The sequence below is a fragment of the Balaenoptera ricei genome, chromosome 1, assembly GCF_028023285.1.
Source record: "Balaenoptera ricei isolate mBalRic1 chromosome 1, mBalRic1.hap2, whole genome shotgun sequence".
In the NCBI taxonomy this organism is placed as follows: Eukaryota; Metazoa; Chordata; class Mammalia; order Artiodactyla; family Balaenopteridae; genus Balaenoptera; species Balaenoptera ricei.
Window position 1 is genome coordinate 134279053 of NC_082639.1, and position 25851 is coordinate 134304903.

Below are 25851 nucleotides of genomic sequence, written 5' to 3' on the forward strand. Positions count from 1 at the left end.
CCAATTTAAATGCAAAAATATTACCTGGGAGGGACTTCCCTGGCAGTCCAGTTGTTCAGACTTTGCCTTCCAATGCAGGGGGTACGGGTTCGATCCCTGGGCGGGGAGCTAAGGTCCCACATGCCTCGTGGCCAAAAAAAAACGCAAAACATAAAACGGAAGCAATATTGTAACAAATTCAATAAAGACTTTAAAAATGGTCCACATCAAAAAAATCCTTGGGCTTCCCTAGTGGCGCAGTGGTTGAGAATCTGCCTGCCAATGCAGGGGACATGGGTTCGAGCCCTGGTCTGGGAAGATCCCACATGCCACAGAGCAACTAGGCCCGTGAGCCACAATTACTGAGCCTGCGCGTCTGGAGCCTGTGCTCCGCAACAAGAGAGGCCGCAATAGTGAGAGGCCCGCGCACCGAGATGAAGAGTGGCCCCCGCTTGCCACAACTAGAGAAAGCCCTCACGCAGAAATGAAGACCCAACACAGCCATAAATAAATAAATTAATTAATTAAATAAATTTTAAAAAAATCCTTAAAAAACGTTTCTAAAAAAAATATTTCCTGGGAAGAATAATTAATAACAATTGATTTCCTAGCGACATTAATTTATTATAAATGTAATTATGCATGAAACAAAGCCTAGCAGAAGGAGGCATAGTAGAGGTGAGTTTGATATCATCATAAATCAGCGTGTATTAAGTATCTACTAGTATCAGCGATCTACGGAGATAAACAGATTCCCTACTCTTGGCTTTTAAAATCTAGTTGGTAATATACAGGACAAATGTAGTGAGAGGGGGAGCTTTCTTGGGACATAGCAGGGGGAGAAATTTACAAACTAAGCAGCAGCAAAGCAGCCAGCCCAGGCCATCTTGGTGTGGAATCCACAGAGAAGAGAAACTGCCTAAATGGAAGATGTTTGGAGAAAGAAAACAAGCCTTTCCTACTTTTTAGTTTCCTAGTCAGTCTTGAGACTCCTGCTTATTTTTTTTTAAGTATCATAATATATCTGTAATAAAAAGTAGATGATTCTTCAATATTGAATTTCATTTTCGTATTTCCTTCAGAACTTGTACTCCCTCTAAGTAATTTCCTTGACCTATTTGGTACAATCCATCGTGGGAGTGAAGGAGAGGAATTAGTATCACCCCTTAGCCTGTAGTCACATTTCCTCTCTCTGGATATGGACATAGTCCGACAGTTTTGGGTTTCTTACAAACCTTCCTTGAATAAGAACGCAGAGTTGAAAGTTGTTGATATTGTTTCACTGCTTGTCACCCTCCTGGCTTGATATTGTTCATGTGATAAATACAGTGTTTAATGTGTGTTTATCTGCTGGGCATGTAATTATCTCATTTCCCTCATAGTTCTATAACTTACAAGTGTAAAAGCTTACTATTGTAAGTATGTTGACGAAACACCCACCTTACTGTTTTTATTGGTGGGAAGATGATGGCTAATAAAGTGTCCCCCAAGGAAAGGTAAACAGACATTAGGAATCCCTAAATGCACAGACCTCTGCATGATCTCATTTAATCATCACACCCCCTATGAAGCAAGAATTATCACCTCTATATAGAGATAAAATAAGGCTTAGAGAAATCAAGTAATTTGCCTGGGTTCACATGGCTAGTGACAGAGCTCATATGTGAACCCTTATGTCTTAATTCCAAACCATGTGCGTCCTTGTCCTTGACTCACTGGTCGTTGTTTCTCAGAGACTGGGGATAGGGCCACCTGTGCATGCAGTGAAAGCAGAGAGCACTTCTAGCTTAGGTAGCTTTTGGTTTCTTTTGGTTCCTTCTACATGTCACTTCACTCTCCCTTTCTCTGTCTTCCCTCCACCTGCTCCTTTCTCTTTCTCTGTGCTACTTTTGTTCTTCATCACCCTTCCCCAAGAAAGCAGTGGGCAAGCTAGGATTAGGATTGATGGAGAAGAACTATTGCACTTCTTTTTCCCTTGTCCAAAGCTTGTTTCTGGGTGGACATGTGTTTGAGCCAATAGCAGTACACAGACCACCAGCTGTGCTCAGAGCAATCCAGCCAAATGTCATTTTAAGTCCAGGGCTGCATCTCAGAAGGCACATGGAAGGGGCCCCTTTTTCCCTGTTCCCATCTTGAGCCCACACTCCCTGGAACACAGGGAGAAGGGCTCTCAGTAAAGTACAGAGGGCATGACACTCAGGTCTCCTTTTCAAACAGTTGTTTCCCTCTCAGAAGGAACCTTATTGAATTATGTTAATATCAGCAGAGGAGTGGGAGGGGTAGCTTAAAGGTCAATTCAGAGGACTTCAGAAAAGCTCACTAGTTTGGTTGAATGCTCACTCCTGTTGCTTTTTTCCTTAGTGCTGCCTCTTTTTGAATGTTTCTTTGCTGAAATGATAGGGGAGAGAGGGAAAAATTGAGCCTTGATTTTTGTCTGAAGCTTGGTGACAAATGATGGGAGTAAAATTTAAACCGTTCATCTACTGAGTTCTGGGAATTGTCAGAGGATTTTATTTGTACATGCCTTCCTGACCCCCACTTTTCTAAGATAAGTAAAAATTATGCTGAATTTGTAAACAAGTTACTTTTATTGAGTTGAACTTTTACAAATGTATGGTGCATTTAGCCAAAATAACACTTTTATTTAATACAATTATACTCAAAGGGCTATGCATGTAGAATTTTGTATGATTAATATGCACTTGAAAGCGTTACAAAGTAAGCATAATTTCAGAGTTTGTGGGATCTCTTAAATTCACTTTGTAATTTAATGTGCAGCCACAGAAGTCAAAATTGAGGGATATTACCACCAGGAATTCGTATTATATCACATACCTTTTCATGTAAACTAGTCACCATTCCAAACTTGAAACTTTCTCTGTTAAAAAAATATAAATTGTGTTGCCTTGGAACACAGAAAGAAGTGAAGAAATGAGACCATTAAACATTTGAAATATGCTAATTTTAAAGTGCTTGCAGTATGTTTTGCCATGCTAAGTAAAGTCCCTATACTTAGCTTACTAGTAGAGAAAATTTAACCCATGAAGTTCACTGTGATTATAGAGGTAGTTGGTAATAGTTTATGAACATACATGCCACCAGGAATTTTTCTTTCTGTTTTATTCACATCATTTGCCTTATTTTGTTTCTTATAAATCTGCTCAAATGCTGCCACCTACCCCTTGAATTTTCAATTTAAAATTTCTCATACAGGTTATTTCTCATATGTATATAATTTTTCCTAGCTAAAGACTCTTTCCTTGAGTGAAAAGCCCTGGAAATTCATAACTGCATAGCTTTCTCACTCTCTCTCACTCACACACACACACACACACACTCACACTCACACTCATGCTCACGTTCACATACTTGTTAATAATCAGTTCATGTAGTTTTTTTTAAACGACTATTAAAATGGGAAATGTTTATTCTTCTGCTTTACTGGCTATTCATTTTTGCTAAGACATAATAGTACATGATGACTAGATATTGCTACTGTATTTTCAGAGTTCTTAATTATCAACAACAGAATCTACTCTAGCTACTTTAAGTAGCAAAACATTAATTAAGGGAGATATACTGTTCAAAGAACCTTTAGGAGGGAAAAATTACAGAAATAGGCTGAGTTTCCAGGAATGGTTCTCCAAATTAAATTTCAGAACCTGGGTTGCCAGGGAGCTGTTTCCTCCACCAATCTGGAGGCAACACAATCAGGAAGCCACCCTATATTATATAGCCTCTGGATCCAGAGCCATACCACCTCTGCCATGATCCAGGCCAACAAAACAGGTGCCACATCCTCTGTCTCTTTTCAGTGTGTCTCACTTCTGAACCAAAGTCTGGCATGAGCACATCAGATTGGCTGAAACTATGTCTCCTCTGGAGCCCTCACTGTAAGAGCAAGATTGGGAAGGGAAGGGGAGTTTTGAATTGAACTCAAACTTTACAAGGAGGTTGGAATGGGTGTTGAGATAATCCATCCTCAGAATCCACTTCAGTTAATAGCTGTGATATATATAATCAATGGTGATTCTGTGCCATTCAGCTACTTGGAAATTCTATGTGTGAGTGGGGCTTGTGAAATATAGGATCTCCTTGTAAGGTGATCAGGTAGAAAGCTGGCTTTTTCCTTGAAATGTTAGGATATGGGGCATTTTCTCTGAATCTGTTTAGCCTCCCAGAGAACAACAGTCCAATATCCTGCCTGACAGAGGAATAGAAATCCATCTGGTTGCTGGCATTCTGGGGGAGGGCAGGAAAGGGGGCTGAGGGACAGCATTTCAGTATAAAGGCTTTCACTAAGTTCTCTTGTTTTTAACCCATGTTTGCTGTCCACCCTGCCTGGTATCTCTGGGTCCAAAACTTCTTTTGTATAATCTTTTCTCTAGGGAAAAGCCTCTGGTCTCCTGCTGGGGTTAAGGAATGGGCTGCCATACTTAGAGGGAAGGACCCTATGTCATCAGTTGCTCTGTGTACTTCTGTGTATGGCTCTATCTCATCCTGCCCTTTCACTCCCACAACTGTATCCCTTCATGTGAGGTACCAGGTGCCTCCAAGGGGAAGACAGGACCCAAGTGGGGTGGCTTCTCCTCCATTCTCTCCCCGTGTAGGTGTTAGGAGGTGATAACTCCTATCTGTATGCTAAGTTAATGAATGTTCCTCTGTCTGCTTTCCCTCTTCCAAAGCTTTTGGGAAATCTCTTGTCCACTGTTTTCTCCCCTCCCATTTTCTTTGTCCTTGTGAATCAATATCTTTTTATTCCTTCACTGTTATCATAGTGGGTTTGGAGGAGGGAAAGGCTATATATGCATGCAATCAATCTACCATGCTTAACCATAAGTCCTTTAAATTTATTCTTTAGTGCACTTATTATATCTGTCTTTTACATTGTCAGTGTATGTAAAAATATTCATGACTATTGCTTTAAATATAAGGATTAATATAGAGATTAAATATAAACATTTAAGAATAAAATCATTACTATTCTCACTTTCAAATTATAAAAGTACCTTTTTAATCGGGGGTAAGAGGAGTCCACATTTTGAGGGTATCAGATGTACCTGAAATTATAGGGCAATATATATATACTAAATGAAAAAAAAAAAAAAGTGGTATTGCCCAAGAATGCCATGAGAAGGGAGGAGGGAGCCCTCCAGTGGGCTCTTATGGCCAGACAGGCTTCCTGGAGGAGGTGGAGATTTAACTGGACTCTGAAGAGAGAGAAGGAGCCAGGAAAAGAGCAGTGTCTCCGGTTGGGTAATGACAAGTGTGACTGTATTTCCCTTACCCAGTAAAGATATGCCAGTGTGTAGCTCCATTTAAGGATCTGAGTGAGTGCAGAGGGGGTAGCCATGAAGCCAATAGCATATAAACCATGGAGTTTTCTTGGGCCTACTAGGACAGCCCATCAAAGGCACACATAGACAGTTTCTTCAGTGCCCAAGAGGAAAATCTAAAGAAGTACTATTTACTAGCAGTGTGCTGGCTCACAGATGCTATTTACTACTCAAAATGTAATTCTGATTAAAGCAGGGTATTAAAGCCCAACTAAAAAGATGGGTAGTTTATGAGTTTCATACTTGTACATCTCTATAGTTATAACTTTTTAATAGCAATAAACACCAGATTTTAGTTTTCAACAGCATGTGGAACTAGTAATCTGGTATTCTCAATATTTATATAGGCTCTTTTTTCTTTGATATTTTGATTATTTTATAAGTCAGTCATCATCTCTGAGTCCTTAATCTAGGCAAAGCACCATGCCAGCCTATGAGGGAACTCAGGCATATGTGCATTCAACACTTTGTAGAATGTCAACTATGCAACCAAAAGTAAGAAGGAAGCAGTTGCTTCCCTCAAAGACTTGACGCTTTGATGGGGAAGTCAGGACATAGTTATAGTGTAGCAAGGGAGCAAGATACATCAAATAAAAATAATTTAAAAAGGTAATAATAGTAATGGATTCGCTCTTTCCCTTAGGAGTTTACCTGGTAGTTGGAAAGGCAGAGCATACACACACTTAGATGAAACATTTGGACACTTAGAAAATAAGGCAAAAGTACAAAGTAATGTAGTACAAACCAAGCACACAAGTTCTGTCAAGGGATCAGACTTGGGTGGGAGGAATCCCGGAAATGATAGACGAGGCCTGAGTGCCATGCCTGGCCATAGCAGGAGCTTGTGGTGGTTCAGGAGCACTGCATACTTGGGTGAGTTTTTGGTGGGCACATCAAAGTGCCCAATCAGGCCGGCAGAGCATGGCAGGAGTGGTTTGAACTGGAAAGATTTGCTAGATTGTATCCATGGTTCTGAGAGATGCGTTTGCTCAGTTAGAAGTCACAGGGAGCTAGATGGAGCTGCTTGGTGTAGTGGACTTAAAGGGGTGAGGCACATCAAGTTCCAGGCAGACTGGAGGTGAGAGCAGAGCCCTGGCACTGTGGGAACATCTGGAGAATAAGACTAGCAGGTGAACCAGACTCTGGAAGAGGGATCCGGAGATCCAGGCCTGTGTACTAGAGTCCTTAGTCATTGCAACTGCATTTCTTAGGGCGAGAGGATGAGTCTTAATGGGCAGGTTTCTCATATCCCCACTCTTGCTTCAATTGAGGACCTACACTTTTTAATCTACTTAATGTAATGGGCTTCGGTGTCAGAATTTTTTTAAAGGATCCCACTGATTTGAAAATATAAGTCTACGAATAGGGTGGGGAAGGAAAAGAAGACAGAAAAATGAGACCTATAATACTTGAAGAAAAAATGTACATTGAGCTAGATGGAGTAATCTTTTGCAGGAATTTTGAGGGAAGAGAAACAGAGTGGCAAATAGGCAGCAGTATTTCTAGTGGAGGAAATAGTATAGATGAAGACAAGATATGATTGGATGTGTTCTGTGTGGAAAGTGAAAATGCATTGACTTCCGGGAAAGCAGGAGTCCCGTGGTTGGTGCAGTGGGTATGTGGAAGAATTAGAATTTACTCTAAAGGGCAATACAGTGTCATCTTGGAAAATGAGGTGAGGTGAGGGTGGAAGCATGATGAGTATGTATGCTTTCATAATTCTTGTGTCAGTTATTCAAAGCATGAAAGGCTTATATTAATTTATGAGGGCATCACATTTTTCTTGGCCCTGATCCCCACCCAGAAACCCAGGATAAAGTCTCCAGTTTCCCTGTTTGCAAACATTCTGATCATAGTGTATCAAGGAAAAAAGAAAACATTGTCAGGGAAAAAATATTGATCAACATCATTGTCTCTTGAGCAGCAAGCAAATTATAATAATTGAGTGTCCCACAGTATCTCATGAGTTTTCAGGATTCTGCAAAAGCATTTATAGCCCCTGGACGAGGGATCTTTTCAGCTTGGACTGATCTGTGGGCTACTGCCCTGTTTTTGGACCAGGTTCTCAGTCGCTTCATCATATTGTCTCCTCCTGTAGCTGGCAATGCCGTACCCCCTCTGTGCCCTACACACATCGTCGGTGCTGTTGTGTCCTACAAATGCCGCATTCATTGCTAGCAGAATGGTGCAGCACTGAGGGAGGACAAATAAATGTCAGGTTCTCAATAGGAGAAGAGACATTTAACAGATTAGGAGTATACAATATGGCAAATGTGATAATAGAGAATGCACATGAAATATTATTGAGTATGAGAAGAGGAGTGGTCAAAACCAGGAATCTTTGCTCTTGTGAAGCACAGCTATTCTCAGCAACATGGTATATTCTGTTAGTCTGTCATGGAGTCTGTTTCTAATCTGATTATTTATTAGCCTGAGGAATTGCCATGATGTTTTAAAATGTTAGAGCAAGGCAGTGAAGAATTATAACAAATCTCACATATTTAAAAAATAAATTTGGAACCATTATTACATATTTCAAAGATATATTTGGTGCCTTTACTGGCTTTTTAAAATAATTTTCTCTTGTCTTTTATAATCTAGTCTCTTTTATGTTCTGTCAATTTTTAAAACTTTATAGCAGTTCTTACCTCTTAAGAGTAGCGTATCTGCTGCATTTTGTTTTTTGTACTGTTTTGAAGTGTATTGGATTGTCACAGTATATTTATATGTTTAGGCCATGAGATTTTTTTATTAATCAAATCAAGTATGTTGGTCTAGGTTAGTAAAATTTCACTTAATAAACCATATAATACTAAGCAAAACACTTAAATTAATTCAAAATCAATCTTTGAGGAATTTAAAATAAATTTTCATATCACATCTGGTTAGATCATTTTTAACATAATAGTATAGGTAGACATAATAGTAAAAATAGTATAGGTACACCATAAGAGTAAAATTCCATCATGTTGGTATTTTATTTGTAATGTATCATCAACAATCAAAGGTTTGATAAGCAACATCTGTGTATGCAGCAGTGTAATAACTGTTAAATGTAAACACAAAAGAATTATAACACAGTCCTTGCCCTCAAGGAGCTTCCAATTTGCTTGAAGAGGCAAACTGAACATAAATAAGAAATGGCATTGTATATAGCCTATGACAAAAATTATGGGAAATTTGAGAGCTATACAGAGGTCTATGATTTGCTGTAATCAGAGTAGACTTCATGGAGGAGGTGGCAATTGACATAAATTTCAAGGCCACTAGTATTTGCCTTCTTGCTGAGAAGAGGCATTCCTAGCAAGTAGAAGCAATACAAACAAAGGCAGAGGTAAAAATAAACATGGCAGTCAGCCTAAACTTTATAAAAGTTTAATGATCAAAAGCAATGCCAATCAGTTAAGTATCTTATACAGGTTTTTTTTCCCATAGAATTTTTATTTGATTCTCAAAATATATGTGACTATCAACATTTTTATGCAGTATTTGGCTTTGGTCATCAGACATTCTAAAGTCAATTCAACAAATATCTATAATATATGCTATGTAAATTTCAATGACCACTATGCTAGGTATTATAATATGTGGAAATGAGGAAGGATTTGTGATCTTATCCTTGAAGATTTTGTTGCCTTATTAGTGAGAATGATGCAGAAATAAAATGATTCAATATAGTCATCAAACCAAGGCCACTCAAATATTCCCCAAGTTGTAAAACTCTCTACCTATGAGTCACCAATTGTTTGAAAGACTTTCCAATCCTTTGCATATGCAGGAGCTATTCCTCCACACACCAAACCCTCTCCTCATACCCACTGTAGCTCCTTCCAGCAACCAAGTTTTATTGATGGTGCTCTGCCAGCTAAAGGTTATCATTGGGCACTTGCTGACCCCACATCTGTCCCTCATTGATCCTTTTGTTTCCTTTCAAGGTCAGTGAACACATACTGTGGGGCTATATCTTAATTCCTGCCTCCCTCCAACTTGATTCCTCTGCTTTTACCACTCATAGTTTAGTTACTTCCACCTCAGACCACACTCTTTCACACATTAATGCCTCCTTATTTTGGCCTATTCTATTTCTCCTCTTTCTTCTAACTCTTACCAAGTTATTGCAAGGAAAAAACACACTCTCTCTCATATTCCCTCTCTCTTTGAACAAAGAATCCCTGTCGTCTTTGATGCCTCCCATACAAATAGTGCTGGTAAAAACCTTATATTGAGAAAAGGAAAGGTACCATGTTTCAAAATGAAGAAAATAATGGTGTTGAATGAGTGACATCAGCTTCTGAAGCTTTTGAAAATACACAGAAATTTCTTTCTGAATCTCCATTAAAAAATCTTTCTCTAGAATTTTGCAAATGCTTCCTCCAAAATGTCTACTAAAGATAAAATGTTTAAAATATTAAATTCTATTTCTTGTTTATTTACAAATATTACAAAAAACATTCTCTACTTTTCTCTTTTCTTTGCAAATGTAACCTACTTGAACAATAAAATTTACTGAACATTCTGAGTTCCAAATGAACAACTTTGACAGAAATTTTTTAATGTAGTGCATTTACAAGATGAGGGTGTCTCATATAAGGTATACAGGCATACCTCATTTTATTGTGCTTCACTTTATTGCTCTTCTCAGATAATGTGTTTTTTTACAAATTGAAGTTTTGTAACAACCCTACCTTGTCAGATGATGGTTAGTGTTTTTAAGCAACAAAGTACTTTTAAATTAAGGTAAGTTCGTTGTTTTTTAAGACATAATGCTATTCCACATTTAATAGACTACCGTATAGTGTAAACATAACTTTTATAGCATTGGGAAACCAAAAAAAATCATTTGACTTGCTTTATTGTGATATTTGCTTTATTGCGGTGGTCTGGATCTAAACCTGTAACATCTCCAAGGTATGCCTATAATTTAAAAATTAATAGAATAAACAATACCTATTGTATGAATTGAAAGGAGAGAGATGGGGAAGTGACACAGACAGACAAATAATTAAAAACCTGGGAAAACTTTTTGCACAGAATATAGAAACTTGAGCTGGACTCTAAATAGTGAACTGGTATGACAGGGAGAAGTTGACAGGGTGTCTCAAGCTGAGAAAAGACTGTTGGCAAATGTGTATTTGGTTGAAATGGAGACTTCCTATGGAAGAGTAAAGGAGATATTGACAAATAAGGATCGGACCAATTTGTAGGTGTTTTTCAATTTCACATTAAGGAGTTTCATGGAATTTCTTCCGTAAGTAATGGAGAGCTATGAACGTTTTGAAGGACTGTAATGAATTTGACAGGGTGGTTTAAGAAAATTGCCCTCCCTGGTGATGTTAGAGGAATTGGAAGACTAGAAGACTAGATAGGAAGCCATTTATAACTGCATGCTTGTGAGATGCCAAGGACCTGGATTAATGTAGTGGGAATGTCAAACAATGGGAGCTCTGACAAATGCTTCAAACACAATGCAGCGTAGTCTTGATGTTATAAAGGAGGTGAAGGAAGACAATACATCATAAATGGCAGTGAGGTTTCAGACTGGGTGACTGGGAGAATGATAAATACACCTGATGGCAGAAAGGTGTATTTATCAATTTTCAAGAGGAAAATTGAATGGATGAGAGGAAGGAAAGTGATGATAGGTACATGGGCTCATCACTGTCAATAGAAAGTTAATGTGAGTCACGTATGCCATTTAAAATTGTCTAGCAGCCACATTCAAAACAGTAAAAATAAACAGATGAAATTATGTTTAATAATACTTTATTTACCCCAATATATTCAAAGTATTATCATTTCAACATATAATCCATATAAAAGTATTGATGATATAGTTTGCATTCTTTTTTCATACTAAATCTTTGAAATCTGGTTTGTAGTTAACACTTAAAGTACATCCCAATTTGACTAGCTACATTTCAAATACTTGGTACTCCCCTTAGCTAGAGGCTACCATATTGAACACTGCATTATGTTTAGGCAGTTTAATGGAGTTAAAAAGAATATGTAGCAAAAAAAAAAAAAAAAAAAGAATATGTAGCAAATGTCTCAGTTAAGCTGGTGCTCAGATTCACTATATTTTGGAAATTATAATTCTATTTTTCCTTTCTCCTCCTCTATTTCTTTTGTTTATTTTAGCTATTTCATATTCAAGATGTTCTTTTAGCAGAATGTCATACTTTCCCCAAAACACCAAGAATTTTAGAAATATCCACGATATGTCATTTCATTGCTCTCTCATTTAATTCTCCATTTGACTTATAACTTTAATTAAGCAAATCAGTCTGAATCTTCTTTTTCTTCTATTTTTGTCAGTCTTAAAACTCTTCTAGTGGGAAGCAGCCGCATAGCACAGGGAGATCAGCTCAGTGCTTTGTGACCACCTAGAGGGGTGAGATAGGGAGGGTGGGAGGGAGACGCAAGAGGGAGGAGATATGGGGATATATGTATATGTATAGCTGATTCACTTTGTTATAAAGCAGAAACTAACACACCATTGTAAAGCAATTATACTCCAATAAAGATGTTAAAAAAAAATACAGTAGTGTACAGACATTTTTCCAAATAAGACATACAGATGGCCAACAAGTACATGAAAAGGTGTTCAACATCACTAATTATCAGGGAAATGCAAATCAAAACCACAAGGAGATATCACCTCACACCTGTTAGAATGGCTATCATCAAGAAGACAAGATAACAAGTGTTGGCAAGAATGTGGAGAAAAGGAACACTTATGTACTATTGATGGGAATATAAATTATGGAAAACAGTATGGAGGTTCCTTAAGAAATTAAAAATAGAACTACCTTGGGGCTTCGCTGGTGGCGCAGTGGTTGAGAATCTGACTGCCAATGCAGGGGACATGGGTTCGAGCCCTGGTCTGGGAAGATCCCACGTGCCGCGGAGCAGCTGGGCCCGTGAGCCACAATTGCTGAGCCTGCGCGTCTGGAGCCTGTGCTCCACAACAAGAGAGGCCGCGATAGTGAGAGGCCCACGCACCGCGATGAAGAGTGGCCCCCACTTGCCACAACTAGAGAAAGCCCTCGCACAGAAACAAAGACCCAACACAGCCATAAATAAATAAATAAACAAATACTTTAAAAAAAAGAAATAGAACTACCTTATGATCCAGTAGTCCCACTTCCGGGTATATATCCAAAGAAATGAAAACAGAATCTTGAAGAGATACCTGCACTCCCATGTTTATTGCAGCATTATTCACAATAGCCAAGATACGGAAACAACCTAAGTGACAGCTGATGGGTGAATGGATAAAACAGATATGGTATACACAGACAATGGAATATTATTCAACCATGAGAAAGAAGGAAATCCTGCCATTTGCAACAACATGGATGGACTTTAAGGGCATTATGCTAAGTGAAATAAGTCAGAGTAAGAGAAAATAATATAGGATATCACTTACTTGTATAATCTTAAAGAGCGAAACTCAGAAACAGAGAGTAGAATGGTGGTTAACAGGGATGGGGGTGTGGAAAAAATAGGGAGACATTGGTCAGAGGGCACAAACTTCCACTTACAAGACAAATAAGTTCTAGTAATCTAATGTACAGCATGGTGATTATAGTTAATAATACTGTATTCTTAACTTGAAAGATGCTAAGACAGTAAATCTTATATATTCCCACCACAAAAAAAATGGTAATTATGTGAGATGATGAAGGCATTGGCTAAAGCTATGGTAGTAATCATTTTGCAATATATGTTTATCAAATCAACATGTTGTATACCTTAAAGGTACACAATGTTGTACGTCAATTACATCTCAATAAAACTGGGAAAATAAAATATAAAAATAACTCTTGATTATGAAATAATTTAGCAATATGTCCTCAGAACTCTTAGATAAATGACATTTAGTCCTTTGGAAATGAAACTGCATTTTTAGTATTTCTCTCTCTGCATATGTGTGTATTTCTCCAGTGTTTAATATCTGATGTAAACTTGCTGGAGTTTTGGTCTTCACTATATGCTAAAGAATGCAGTACAAAAGGGAGCCTACTTCTATAGAAAACATGCCAAGGACATTGTATTCCATCTTTACAATGAGATGCAGATTTTCCATTAAAGGCGAATCCATCATTTCAAAAGGTTGAATAGGATAATGCATTAAAAAAATCCAGCTGCTTAAATTTAGGGCATTGAAAAACAACCAGTAAAAAAAAATGTTCCCTGCGTCTCAAACATTTTCATTTGATTATGTATTGGGTAGCTTTTCATTCAGTCTATGATCTTGCCTCTTAGAATGCTATCCTAAAATAGTCTGACAAGTCTTTCAAACAAGTTAGACCCAACTATAATGCTTCATTTATGTAAATTATGTATTTTGCTATTTAGAATATCGTGTTTGCTAATATACTGTTAATTTTTGTACAAGAAACATTGGAATCTTCTTACAGTGCTTTGCTTTTTCATGTTTATTCTTGGGCTCCTCTCACTGCCATTCAGTTTCTTTTATGTTTTTGTTTTGTTTTGTTTTGCTATCTTCTTTGAAGACCTTGTCTGCCAGGACAGCCATTTTGTTCTCCAACCAGCTTCCTTCAACTTCTCGAGTCATCTATTTCTCTCTGCCTCACTATTCTAAAGTGCTCTGCCCAACTTTCCCTGATTAATTTAGGAGTGAGAAGTGGCAAAGCCAGTGATAGTTCTTGCAATAATACTTTCTGATGTCTGCAGAGAGTGTGGTCCCCACAAGCAGGCTAGAGGCATGGAAGAGTTCTGCCCCACACAGCTGAGCCTAGACCAATTCTCAAGCGAGAGCTGGAGGAGCTTCAGGAACAAAAAGGCTTATGTCAAACATATCTGTACGTTACATGTATTTCCCACAGACATTAATAGTTGTTTATTAAAAGTCATGGCTAGATCTCCATGCTCTCCTCCTCTGGGGTCTAGGCCTGGTTTTTCTCAGGACTGTCACCCGAGATATACAGAGGACTACTGTTTAACAAGGACTGTGCTAAAGTGCCCCAGGTAATAGATATCGACTAGGTTTCTTAAACTGAGTATTTGGCTCTCTTCTATTATACTGGTTGTTAGGCATTTATGCATATGATAATATTGTCCCTGGGCCAATCCTTAAAAGTAAATGTTTCTAATAATTCTTTGGTATCCAGTATGTTTTGTTTTACCAAGATTAGTTTGGTCCCATTTGCAGACCTCCCCTCTCAAATGTGCATTTTCTTCCTAAAGTGTTGTTAATTTTAAGAGAATTTGTTCTAGTTAATATTAGTTCACTTCTAATGGGTTCTTTTTTCCTCAAAGAGTTTGACAATTTAATGGAATCATTTCTTTCTGGACCCACATTTTATTCTAGACTCAAAGGAAGGAAGTATTTTCTGTGCTTTATCATAGTTTATAGGGGGTATTTCATACTAGGGTCCTTGTGCTTCCAGTCTCTTGCCAGCTCTGGCTATCAAAACTGCTTAGGCTGCAAATAAAATATGAAATGAAATCCATCTGGCATTTCTCATTGAATTAGGACCAGAACATTTTTGTTAAATATTAACAGATGGCTAAATTTTTAATATCAAACTAACATTTTAAAACATCTAAGGGGACCCACATGAGGAAGAAAGGATAGAGGACCATGTGTTTTCTCCATCCCTGAGCCCTTCCTTCCTCTGCACTTTCCCTCCCCTCATTCTTCTGACCCACGTGTTGAGAACCATTGGAGTCTCCTATCTCAGATAATTTTTGTTCCTTGGTAGCTGGTATCAAAGTAGTGTGTGATGGTATCAAAATATTCTAATTAAATGTTGACCAACTCAGGTGATGTGTTGCTATGGGCATGCTTCAAGATCTTTTATTAAAGCCAATTCTCTCTCTCTTTCTCTCTTTCTCTCTCTCTCTCTCTCTAGGAAAAAGAAAAGAAGTATATGCTTCCCTTGGACAACCTGAAAGTTCGGGATGTGGAAAAAAGCTTTATGTCTAGCAAGCACATCTTTGCACTCTTTAATACAGAACAAAGGTAAGAAAATGAAGCAACTTTTGTCTTCACATTTTCTTTCCTTGAATTTCTACATGATCCAGAGACCATATTTACAAGATTTCTTTTGCTCCCACCTTGAAATTTGTCAACTCTTCAGTTTTCCTTTCATTTATTTTGTATTTTTAGCTTTTACCATAGGTTGTGGATTCAGAAGATTTAAACTTAGAATAAGGAGGATCTTAAAGTATTAATTAATTTATTTCCTGCTTTTCCAACAGGCACCCATGTCATGCTGCTTCCATTCTTAAATTACATTTTGTTACTTTAAAGTCTTCCTTGTCCTGAATGTATTGTTTACATACTTATAAATAAATTGCTCAGCTATAATTTTTAATAGTCTCTGTCTAGCATGGATGAATATCACTTAAGACCTTCTCCTATGTATTATGACTCAATTCTTACATTGGTGAATAGAATTATTCAGTTAATGTGAATATAAATATATTGTTCTTTACAGTTGTTCAAAGCACTCTTTACTTTCATTGCCTGGTTTTTGTAACAATTGTCTGTGAGCTAAAAGATAGAGTACTGTGGTTACCATTTCCTAAATTAGAAATGTAGCTCGGAGACTTTCTTAAGATCACAAAATTAGCCCTGAATTTTGGGCTGATTTTCATGGAGTGCCATGGTTGTTCACTGAAAGTAAGCAGTAAAGTTAAGTAAACAAATGGGGAGGCGACAGAGAATTGGATAGAGAGATGTAAAAAGGCTCCAACTAGGCAAAAATAATAAAGGAGATCTTTTCCAAATGGAATTGTTATAGGAACAAGCTAATTAATTTCTATGAGTCAGTTATTAAGAGACTGAGTCAGTAGGTGGCAGGATCTAATTTTAACCCATCTCTCAAAGCCTTTTATCTTTATTTAGCAATGAGTGAAGTTCCTTGATTAGGTTCAATGACTGGTCCAGGGTCAATCACACAGTAAATCAAAATAGCAAAAAAAAAAAAAAAAAAGCCCTTCTTCCTACATTCCCAGTCAGTTGCTCAGAGTGACTCATTATACAAAAATACTTAGAAAAACCACAAGAGCAAGCATTTAAAGAATCAAGGGAAAAGAAAATTAAATACAACTCCCTACCAGATACTGTGATGGGATTTTATTAAAGACCTAGTATTGTTTTTGAGAGCAGCTTGTAAAAAGACACTGAAAATGATAAAGAATAAAAAGGTTTCCTGGAGAGAGCAGTAGTGTGTCTTCCACTAGGGCAAAACTCAGTACTGTTTACATACCTTCCTCAGAGCAGCAGGGAGTTGGGAGGTCCTAAAGGAATCTTCAGGGGTATGCTCAGCCTTCTTGTCTGGCTGCAGAGTTGGAAGTATGATTACCACACAGGAGGTCAAACTAAATTTGAATCCTTGATCAACCTAGAAAGTTCAGGTTATAAAAGGGCTGAGTACAAAGTAAAAAAATCAGACAACGGTAAAGCATCTATTTAGACAAATACAACTATGGATTTTAAAGACAGCAAAAAACACAAATATAAGAAAACTCTGGGCTTCTAAAAATCTAGGTATCCTGGAATTCTAGACTTGTCAGAAGGTATTGAACTCTTCAACCACTTCTCAAGACCTCTGTGTGTGCAAGAATGTCCCACCTACAGGCACATTTGCCATTTGTCTTTTCCTCTGAAATCTTGATTATTTTCAATTATTTTTGTACTGGCTAGGCCCTCCAGTACAATGTTAAGTACAATTGGGCATCTTTGTTTTGTTTCTGATTTTAAGGAAAATTATTTCACAACTTTATGGTTAAGCCCTTTCTTATAGGTACCTGATATCAGGTAAAGATGATCCCCTGGGTTCCTAGTTGCTAAGGTTTCTGTTTTAATCATGGATGGGTGTTTAACTCTTTTAAGTGCTTTTTTTGCCTCTTTGATTTTCTTCTTTAATCCATTCATGTGGTGAAATACATTAATAGACCTTCTTATTGTAAACCATCCTTGATCTCCTGGGATTAAACCTAAATTAAATTATGATGTATTATTATCTATTATGTGTTCCTGGCTTAAGTTTGCCAGCATTTTATTTAGACTTTTGCATCTATGTTCAAAAATGAAATTGGCCCATAAATGTTCTTTTCTGTACTTTCCCTGCCTGGTTTTCATATCAAGGGTTCTGTTAGCTTCATAATTGAAGTGGAAATAAGTTCTTATTTTTCTTTGAAACACTTTGTGTAAGGTAGGGATTAACTGTTAACTGATTGGTAGATCCCACCTGTAAAATCATCCAACCCTGTGGACAGTTTTGATAAGTAGACTTTTGACTAGTGATTTAATAATTACAGATTTGTTCAGGTTTTCTGTTTTTTTCCATGAGTCAGTTTAGACAAATTATATAATTTTTTAGGAAATTGTCCATTCTGTTCATTTTAACATATATTAGCATCAAGTATTTCTTAATGTTCTATTTTTACAAATCTCTGCTGTATCTGAAATATGACCCCTTTTTATTTCTGATATTAAGCCTCATTTTTTTTAACTTGATCACTCTTTCCAGAGTTGTATCTATTTCCAGAGAACCAGATTTTGATTTTGATCCTCAATTGTATATATTTTGTCTATTTCAAGAATTTCTGCTCCCTTCTTCATTTCCTAACTTGTATTTTGTGTTTACTTTGTAGCTCTTTTTTTCTAACTTCTTAATTTAGATGTGTAGCTCATCAATTTTTATCCTGTTTTTTCCTATATATGCATATAAATGTATAGATTACCCTCTACATATTTTTTTGCTGCTCATCACAAACTTTGTAATGTAATACTTTTGTTATCATTAAGTTCTGTTTGCTCCGATCTTCTGTTTCCATAATCTTCATTATGATTTTTTCTTTGAGTTGTTTAGGACTGTGTTTTATATTTTATAGTGCATGGAATTTTATTGTTTTGTTGTTGATTTCTAACTTAATTGTATTGTAGTCAGAGAATATGGTCTGAGGGCTGTCTTTTCGTCTTGTTTAAGGTTTCCTTTGTTATGAAAAAGCTTTTAAGTTTCATTAGGTCCCATTTGTTTATTTTTGTTTTTATTTTCATTTCTCTAGGAGGTGGGTAATAAAAGACCTTGCTGTGGTTTATTGTCAAAGAGTGTTTTTCCTATGTTTTCTTCTAAGAGTTTTATAGTGTCCAATCTTACATTCAGGTCTTTAATCCATTTTGAGTTTGTGTTTGTGTATAGTGTTAGGAAGTGTTCTAATTTCATTCTTTTGCATATAGCTCTCCAGTTTTACCAGCACCACTTATTGAAGAGGGTGTCTTTGCTCCATTGTATGTACTTGCCTTCTTTGTCATAAATTAGGTGACCATACGTCTGTGGGTTTATCTCTGGGCTTTCTATCCTGTTCCATTGATCTATATTTCTGTTTTTGTGCCAGTACCATACTGTCTTGATTACTATAGTTTTGTAGTATAGTCTGAAGTCAGGGAGCCTGATTCCTCCAGCTCCGTTTTTCTTTCACAAGATTGCTTTGGCTATTCGGAGTCTTTTGTGTTTCCATACAAATTGTGACTTTTTTTGTTCTAGTTCTGTGAAAAATGCCATTGGTAGTTTGAAAGGGATTGTACTGAATCTGTAGATTGCTTTGGGTAATATAGTCATTTTCACAATCTTGATTCTTCTAATCCAAGAACATGGTATATCTCTCCATCTGTTTGTATGATCTTTAATTTCTTTCATCAGTGTCTTATAGTTTTCTGCATACAGGTCTTTTGTCTCCTTAGGTAGGTTTATTCCTAGGTATTTTATTCCTTTTGTTGCAATGGTAAATGGGATTGTTTCATTAATTTCTCTTTCTGATATTTCATTGTTATTTTATAGGAATGCAAGAGATTTCTGTGAATTAATTTTGTATTCTTACCAAATTCATTGATTAGTTCTAGGAGTTTTCTGGTGGCATCTTAGGATTTTCTATGTATAGTATCATGTCATCTGCAAACAGCAACAGTTTTACGTCTTCTTTTCCAATTTGTATTCCTTTTGTTTCTTTTTCTTCTCTGATTGCCATGGCTAGGACTTCCAAAACTATGTTGAATAAGAGTGGCGAGAGTGGACATCCTTGTTTTGTTCCTGATCTTGTGGAAATGCTTTCAGTTTTTCACCACTGTGAATGATGTTCGCTGTGGGTTTGTTATATATGGCCTTTATTATGTTGAGGTAGGTTCCCTCTATGTCCATTTTCTGGCAAGTTCCCTCTGCCCATAAATGGGTGTTGAATTTTGTCAGAAGCTTTTTCTGCATCTATTGACGTGATCATACAGTTTTTATTCCTTAATTTGTTAATATGGTGTATCACATTGATTGATTTGCATATATTGAAGAATCCTTGCATTCCTGGGATAAATCCCACTTGATCATGGTGTATGATCCTTTTAATATATTTTTGGATTCTGTTTGCTAGTATTTTGGTGAGGATTTTTGCATCTATGTTCATCAGTGATACTGGTGTGTAATTTTCTTTTTTTGTGATATCTTTGTCTGGTTTTGGTACCATGGTGATGGTGGCCTCAAGGAACGAATTTAGGAGTGTTTCTCCCTCTGCAATTTTTTGGAAGAGTTTGAGAAGGATATGTGTTAGCCATTCTCTAAATGTTTGATATAATTCACCTGTGAAGCCATCTGGTCCTGGACTTTTGTTTGTTGGAATACTTTTAATTACAGTTTCAATATCATTACTTGTGTAGGTCTGTTTATATTTTCTAATTCTTCCTGGTTCAGTCTTGGAAAATTGTACCATTCCAAGAATTTGTCCATTTCATTATGGTTGTCCATTTTATTGACATATAGTTGTTTGTAGTAGTCTCTTATAATCCTTTGTATTTCTGGGGTGTCAGTTGTGATTTCTCCTTTTTCATTTCTAATTTTATTGATTTGCGTCCTCTCCCTTTTTTTCTTGATGAGTCTGGCTAAAGGTTTATCAGTTTTGTTTATCTTCTCAAAGAACCAACTTTTTGAGCAACTGCATTGCTGTGCGCAGTTTTATTGATCTTTACTATTGTTTTCTTCATTTCTATTTCATTTATTTCTGCTCTGATCTTTATGATTTCTTTCCTTCTACTGACTTTGGGTTTTGTTTGTTCTTCTTTCTCTAGTTGCTTTAGGTTTAAGCTTACATTGTTTATTTGAGATTTTTCTTGTTTCTTGAGGTGAGATTGAATTGCTATAAACTTCCCTCTTAGAACTGCTTTTGCTGTGTCCCATAGGTTTTGGGTCATCGTTTTTTCATTGTCATTTCTTTCTATGTATTTTTTTATTTCTTCTTTGATTTCTTCAGTGATCTCTTGGTTATTTAGTAGTGCACTGTTTAGCTTCCATGTATTTGTGTTTTTAACAGTATTTTTCCTGTAATTTATTTCTAATCTCATTGTGGTCAGAAAATATGCTTGATACGATTTCAATTTTCTTAAATATTCTGAGGCTTGATTTGTGACCCAAGATGTGATCTATCCTGGAGAATGTTCCGTGTGCGCTTGAGAAGATAGTGTATTCTGCCACTTTCTGGTGGAATGTCCTATAAATATCAGTTAACTCTATCTGGTCTGTTGTGTCATTTATTTTTTTTTTTTCTTTTTCTTTTTCTTTTTTTTTTAAATTTTTATTGGAGTATAGTTGATTTACAACGTTTTGTTAATTTCAGGTGTACACCAAAGTGAATCAGTTATACATATACATACATGCACTCTTTTTTAGATTCTTTTCCCATATAGGCCATTACAGAGTATTGAGTAGAGTTCCCTGTGCTATATAGCAGGTTCTTATTAGTTATCTATTTTATATATAGCAGTGTGTATATGTCCATCCCAATCTCTCAGTTTATTCCTCCCCACGAGCCCCTTTGTAAGTTTGTTTTCGATATCTGTAAATCTGTTCCTGTTTTGTAGATAAGTTCATTTGTATTGTTTTGTTTTTTATAAATTTATTTATTTGTTTATTTTTGGCTGTGTCAGGTGTTCATTGCTGTGCGCAGGCCTTCTCTAGTTGCAGCGAGCAGGGGTTACTCTTTGTTGAGGTACCCAGGCTTCTCATTGTGGTGGCTTCTCTTGTTGTGGAGCATGGGCTCTAGGCACGTGGGCTTCAGTAGTTTTGGCACACAGGCTTCATTGCTCTGCAGCATGTGGGATCTTCCTGGTCCAAGGCTGGAACCTGTGTCCCCTGCATTGGCAGGCGGATTCTTAACCACTGCACCACCACGGAAGCACTTGTATTGTTTTTTAAAATTAGATTCCACTTATGATCGATATCATATAATGTTTGTCTTTCTGTGTCTGACTTACTTCACTCAGCATGACAATCTCTAGGTCCATCCATATTGCTGCAAATGACATTATTTTGTTCTTTTTTATGGCTGAGTAATATTCCATTGTATATATGTATATATATATATATATATATATATATCACATCTTCTTTATCCATTTCTCTGTCTATGGACATTTAGGTTGCTTTCATGTTGCTGGCTGTTGTAAATAGTGCTGCAATGAACATTAGGGTGCATGTATCTTTTCAAATTATGGTTTTCTCTGGGTATATGCCCAGTAGCCGGATTGCTGGGTCATATGGTAGTTCTGTTTTTAGCTTTTTAAGGAACCTTCATACTCTTCTCCATAGTGGCTGTACCAATTTACATTCCCACCACTGTTGTGTCATTTAAAGCTTGTGTTTCCTTACTTATTTTCTGTTGGGATGATCTGTCCATTGGTGAAAGTGGGGTGTTCAAGTCCCCTACTATTATTGTGTTACTGTTGATTTCCCCTTTTATGGTTGTTAGCATTTGCCTTATATATTGAGGTGCTCCTATGTTGGGTGCATAAATATTTATAATTGTTATATCTTCTTCTTGAATTGATCCCTTGATCATTATGTAGTGTCCTCCCTTGTCTCTTTTAACAGTCTTTATTTTAAAGTCTATTTTATCTGATATGAGTATTGCTACTCCAGCTTTCTTTTGATTTCCATTTGCATGGAATATCTTTTTCCATCCCTTCGCTTTCAGTCTGTATGTGTCCCTATGTCTGAAGTGGGTCTCTTCTAGACAGCATATATATGGGTCTTGTTTTTGTATGCATTCAGCAAGTCTGTGTCTTTTGGTTGGAGCATTTAATCCTTTTGCATTTAAGGTTATTATCAATATGTATGTTCCTATTACCATTTTCTTAATTGTTTTGGGTTTGTTTTTGTGGGTCTTTTTCTTCTCTTGCGTTTCCTGCCTAGAGAAGTTCCTTTAACATTTGTTGTAAAGCTGGTTGGTGGTGCTGAATTCTCTTAGCTTTTGCTTGTTTGTAAAGCTTTTAATTTCTCTGTCAAATCTGAATGAGATCCTTCCTGGGTAGAGTAATCTTGGTTGTAGGTTTTTCTCTTTCATCGCTTTAAGTATATCCTGCCACTCCCTTCTGGCCTGCAGAGTTTCTGCTGAAAAATCAGCAGATAACCTTATTAGGGATCCCTTCTTATGTTATTTTTTGCTTTTCCCTTGCTGCTTTTAGTATTTTTTCTTTGAATTTAATTTTTGTTAGTTTGATTAAAATGTGTCTTGGTGTGTTTCTTCTAGGGTTTATCCTGTATGGAATTCTCTGTGCTTCCTGGACTTGATTGACTCTTTCCTTTCCCATTTTAGGGAAGTTTTCCATTATAGTCTCTTCGAGTATTTTCTCAGACACTTTCTTTTTCTCTTCTTCTTCTGAGACACCTATAATTCAAATGTTGGTGAGTTTAGTGTTGTCCCAGAGGACTCTGAGATTGTCTTCAATTCTTTTCATTCTTTTTTCCTTATTCTACTCCTCAGCTGTTACTTCCACCATTTTGTCTGCCAGCTCACTTATTCGTTCTTCTGCCTCAGTTATTCTGTTATTGATTCCTTCTAGTGTATTTTTCATTTCAGCTATTGTGTTGTTCATCTCTGTTTGTTTGTTCTTTAGTTATTCTAGATCTTTGTTGAACATTTCTTGTATTTTCTCGATCTGTGCCTCCATTCTATTTCCGAGATTCTGGATCACCTGTACTATCATTACTCTGAATTCTTTTCCAGGTAGGTTGCCTATTTCCTCTTCATTTATTTGTTCTTTTAGGTTTTTACCTTGCTCCTTCATCTGTGACATACTTTTTTGTCATCTCATTTTTTTTTTTTTTTGATGGGTGGTATTGTGTTCCTGTCTTACTGGTTGTTTAGCTTGAGGCTTCCGGCACTGGAGTTTGTAGGCTATTGGGTAGAGGTGGTCTTGGAGCTGAGATGAGGACCTCTAGGAGACCTCACTCTGATGAATATTCCCTGGGGTCTGAGGTTCTCTGTTAGTCCAGTGGTTCGGACTCAGAGCTCCTACCACAGGAGCTCAGGCCTGACCCCCAGCTCATGAACCAAGATCCCACAGGCCGTGTGGGGTGGCAAAAAGAAGGAAAAAGAAAAAAAAAAAAAAGCAGAACAATAACAAAGAGTAAAAAATAAAATAATATTAGAAAACTAACAGATATGTTAGAGAGAATTAAAAAAATAAAAATAAAAATGAAACAACAACCGGAAGGTAAAATAGAACTACAATAGGAAAAAAGAGGAGAAAAAAAGAAAAAGAAAAAGCCAGAAAATGCCTTGGCTGTGGGGGACGGGGCTTAGGCAGAGGCGGGGTTTAGGCAGTGGGCAGGGCCTATGCTTAGGACCCAGAGGGCCGGAAAAGGCCCTGGCGGGGTGGGAGGGGGAACTTAGGCTCAATGCAGCAGGATGGGCCCTGGAGTGCCTCTGGCCTTGGAAGCTGGAGGACCGGGTCCAGGAGCTCAGCAAGTTCCCTGGGTCTAGTGGGCAGGGGAAATGCTAGACGCATTCCTCCTGATCCTCCATTCCTGGAGGGTTCCTCCCCCTTGGCCTCTCTTCTTCCCCCTCTCCATCCCTCCTATGCCCCTAGGACCCATGCGGCCAGAGGGGGCTCCAGAGAGCAGGGGACCAGACCTGGAAGCCCAAAAGGCTTCACTGGGCCCGATTGGGTGGGACAAACACCCTTTGCACCTCCCCTGATCCTCTGATCTCAGAGGGCCCCTCCCATCTGCCTCTCCTCTTCTCTCCCCCTACCTCCCTCCTATGCACGTAGGACCCATATGACCAGGAGGGTCCTCAGAGGGCAGAGGACCGGGCCCAGGAGCCCAGCAGGCTTCCTGGGGCCCGATATGGTGGGGGAAATGCCCTCTGCACCTCCCCTGATCTTCAGAACCCCCAAGGGTCCTTCCAGGTGTAGGAACCCCTCCCCTCTCCCAGCCACCCCTCAGGGGCACTGGTCCTGTCTGGCCTCCACTTCTCCTCCTACCCCCTCACTTCCCCACACATCCTACCCGGTCGCTCAGAGGTTCCTCCTGTCTCCTTGGGCATCAAGGTTCCCCACCAGCATCCAAAAGTTGCCCTAGTTGTGGGGAGACGCAAGCTCCACATCCTCCCTTGCCGCCATCTTCTACCCTGCCTTTTGTATACTTGTTTTAGCCCCTTCTTTCCAGACTCATTTTTCTTCATTTCAGGTTAACTTATTTTTTTCCTTGGCTTGGAATTTACAATATACACCTTATTTTTATTCTTTTTGGCATCCCTTTAATATTTTTGACTTAAAGCGTGAAGTTAATCATTCTACTCTTTTTTCATAATGACTTCAAAACACTTTAGCTCCACTAATTCTTTCCTGATTTCCATGTTACTTTTACCTGGTATTGGAGTTCCACCTTACTTTTTACCACCTTACTCAATATTATAATTGATTCACAAAGTCAGTGCTTGTTTAGATTTATTGATGTGATCTCCAATTTCTTTGTTTACTTTTCTTCTTGCATCCCAGTGTTTAATTTTGTTTCATTCTCTGTCACACTAAAGTATACCCTTTAGAAATCCCTTCAGTGGGTGCTACTTGATTGTAACTCAGTTTGGTGGTTGTTTTTATTTTGCCCTCAATTTTGAATAATACTTTAGTTGGATATTAAATTACAGATTGATAGTTCTTTCAACTCATAAATTTGAAGTCATTATTTCCTTATCTTCTGACTTCAGCTCTGCTTTTGAGAAGTCAACTGCCAGTCTAATTATTGTTCCTTTCATAAGTTAATCTGTATTTTCTCACTGGTTGATTTTTTTTTTTTTTAATTTATTTATTTATTTATTTATTTATTTATTTATTTATTTATGGCTGTGTTGGGTCTTCGTTTCTGTGCGAGGACTTTCTCTAGTTGTGGCAAGCGGGGGCCACTCTTCATCGCGGTGCGCGGGCCTCTCACTATCACGGCCTCTCTTGTTGCGGAGCACAGGCTCCAGACGCGCAGGCTCAGTAATTGTGGCTCACGGGCCCAGTTGCTCCGCGGCACGTGGGATCTTCCCAGACCAGGGCTCGAACCCATGTCCCCTGCATCGGCAGGCAGATTCTCAACCACTGCGCCACCAGGGAAGCCCTCACTGGTTGATTTTAAGATCACTTTTCTCATTGATATATTGAAATTTTGATACAATGTGTTTATGTATGTGTGTTGCTTTATATTTGCTTCTTGGGATTCATTGTGTTTAGTAAACCTTATGATTCATG

The 25851-nt window shown here is 37.7% G+C and overlaps 1 protein-coding gene across 9 annotated transcripts in view; it reads left to right on the top strand.

Annotated features, from left to right (window-relative positions):
• Positions 1 to 25851, top strand: part of DNM3 (dynamin 3) — a 576309-nt gene that overhangs the window by 404944 nt on the left and 145514 nt on the right. For all 9 annotated transcript variants that reach the window (XM_059936430.1, XM_059936401.1, XM_059936392.1 and 6 more), the window contains one exon: positions 15197 to 15306. In XM_059936430.1, the coding sequence (XP_059792413.1) occupies positions 15197 to 15306 (110 nt within the window). The remainder of the gene's footprint in view (positions 1 to 15196; positions 15307 to 25851) is intronic.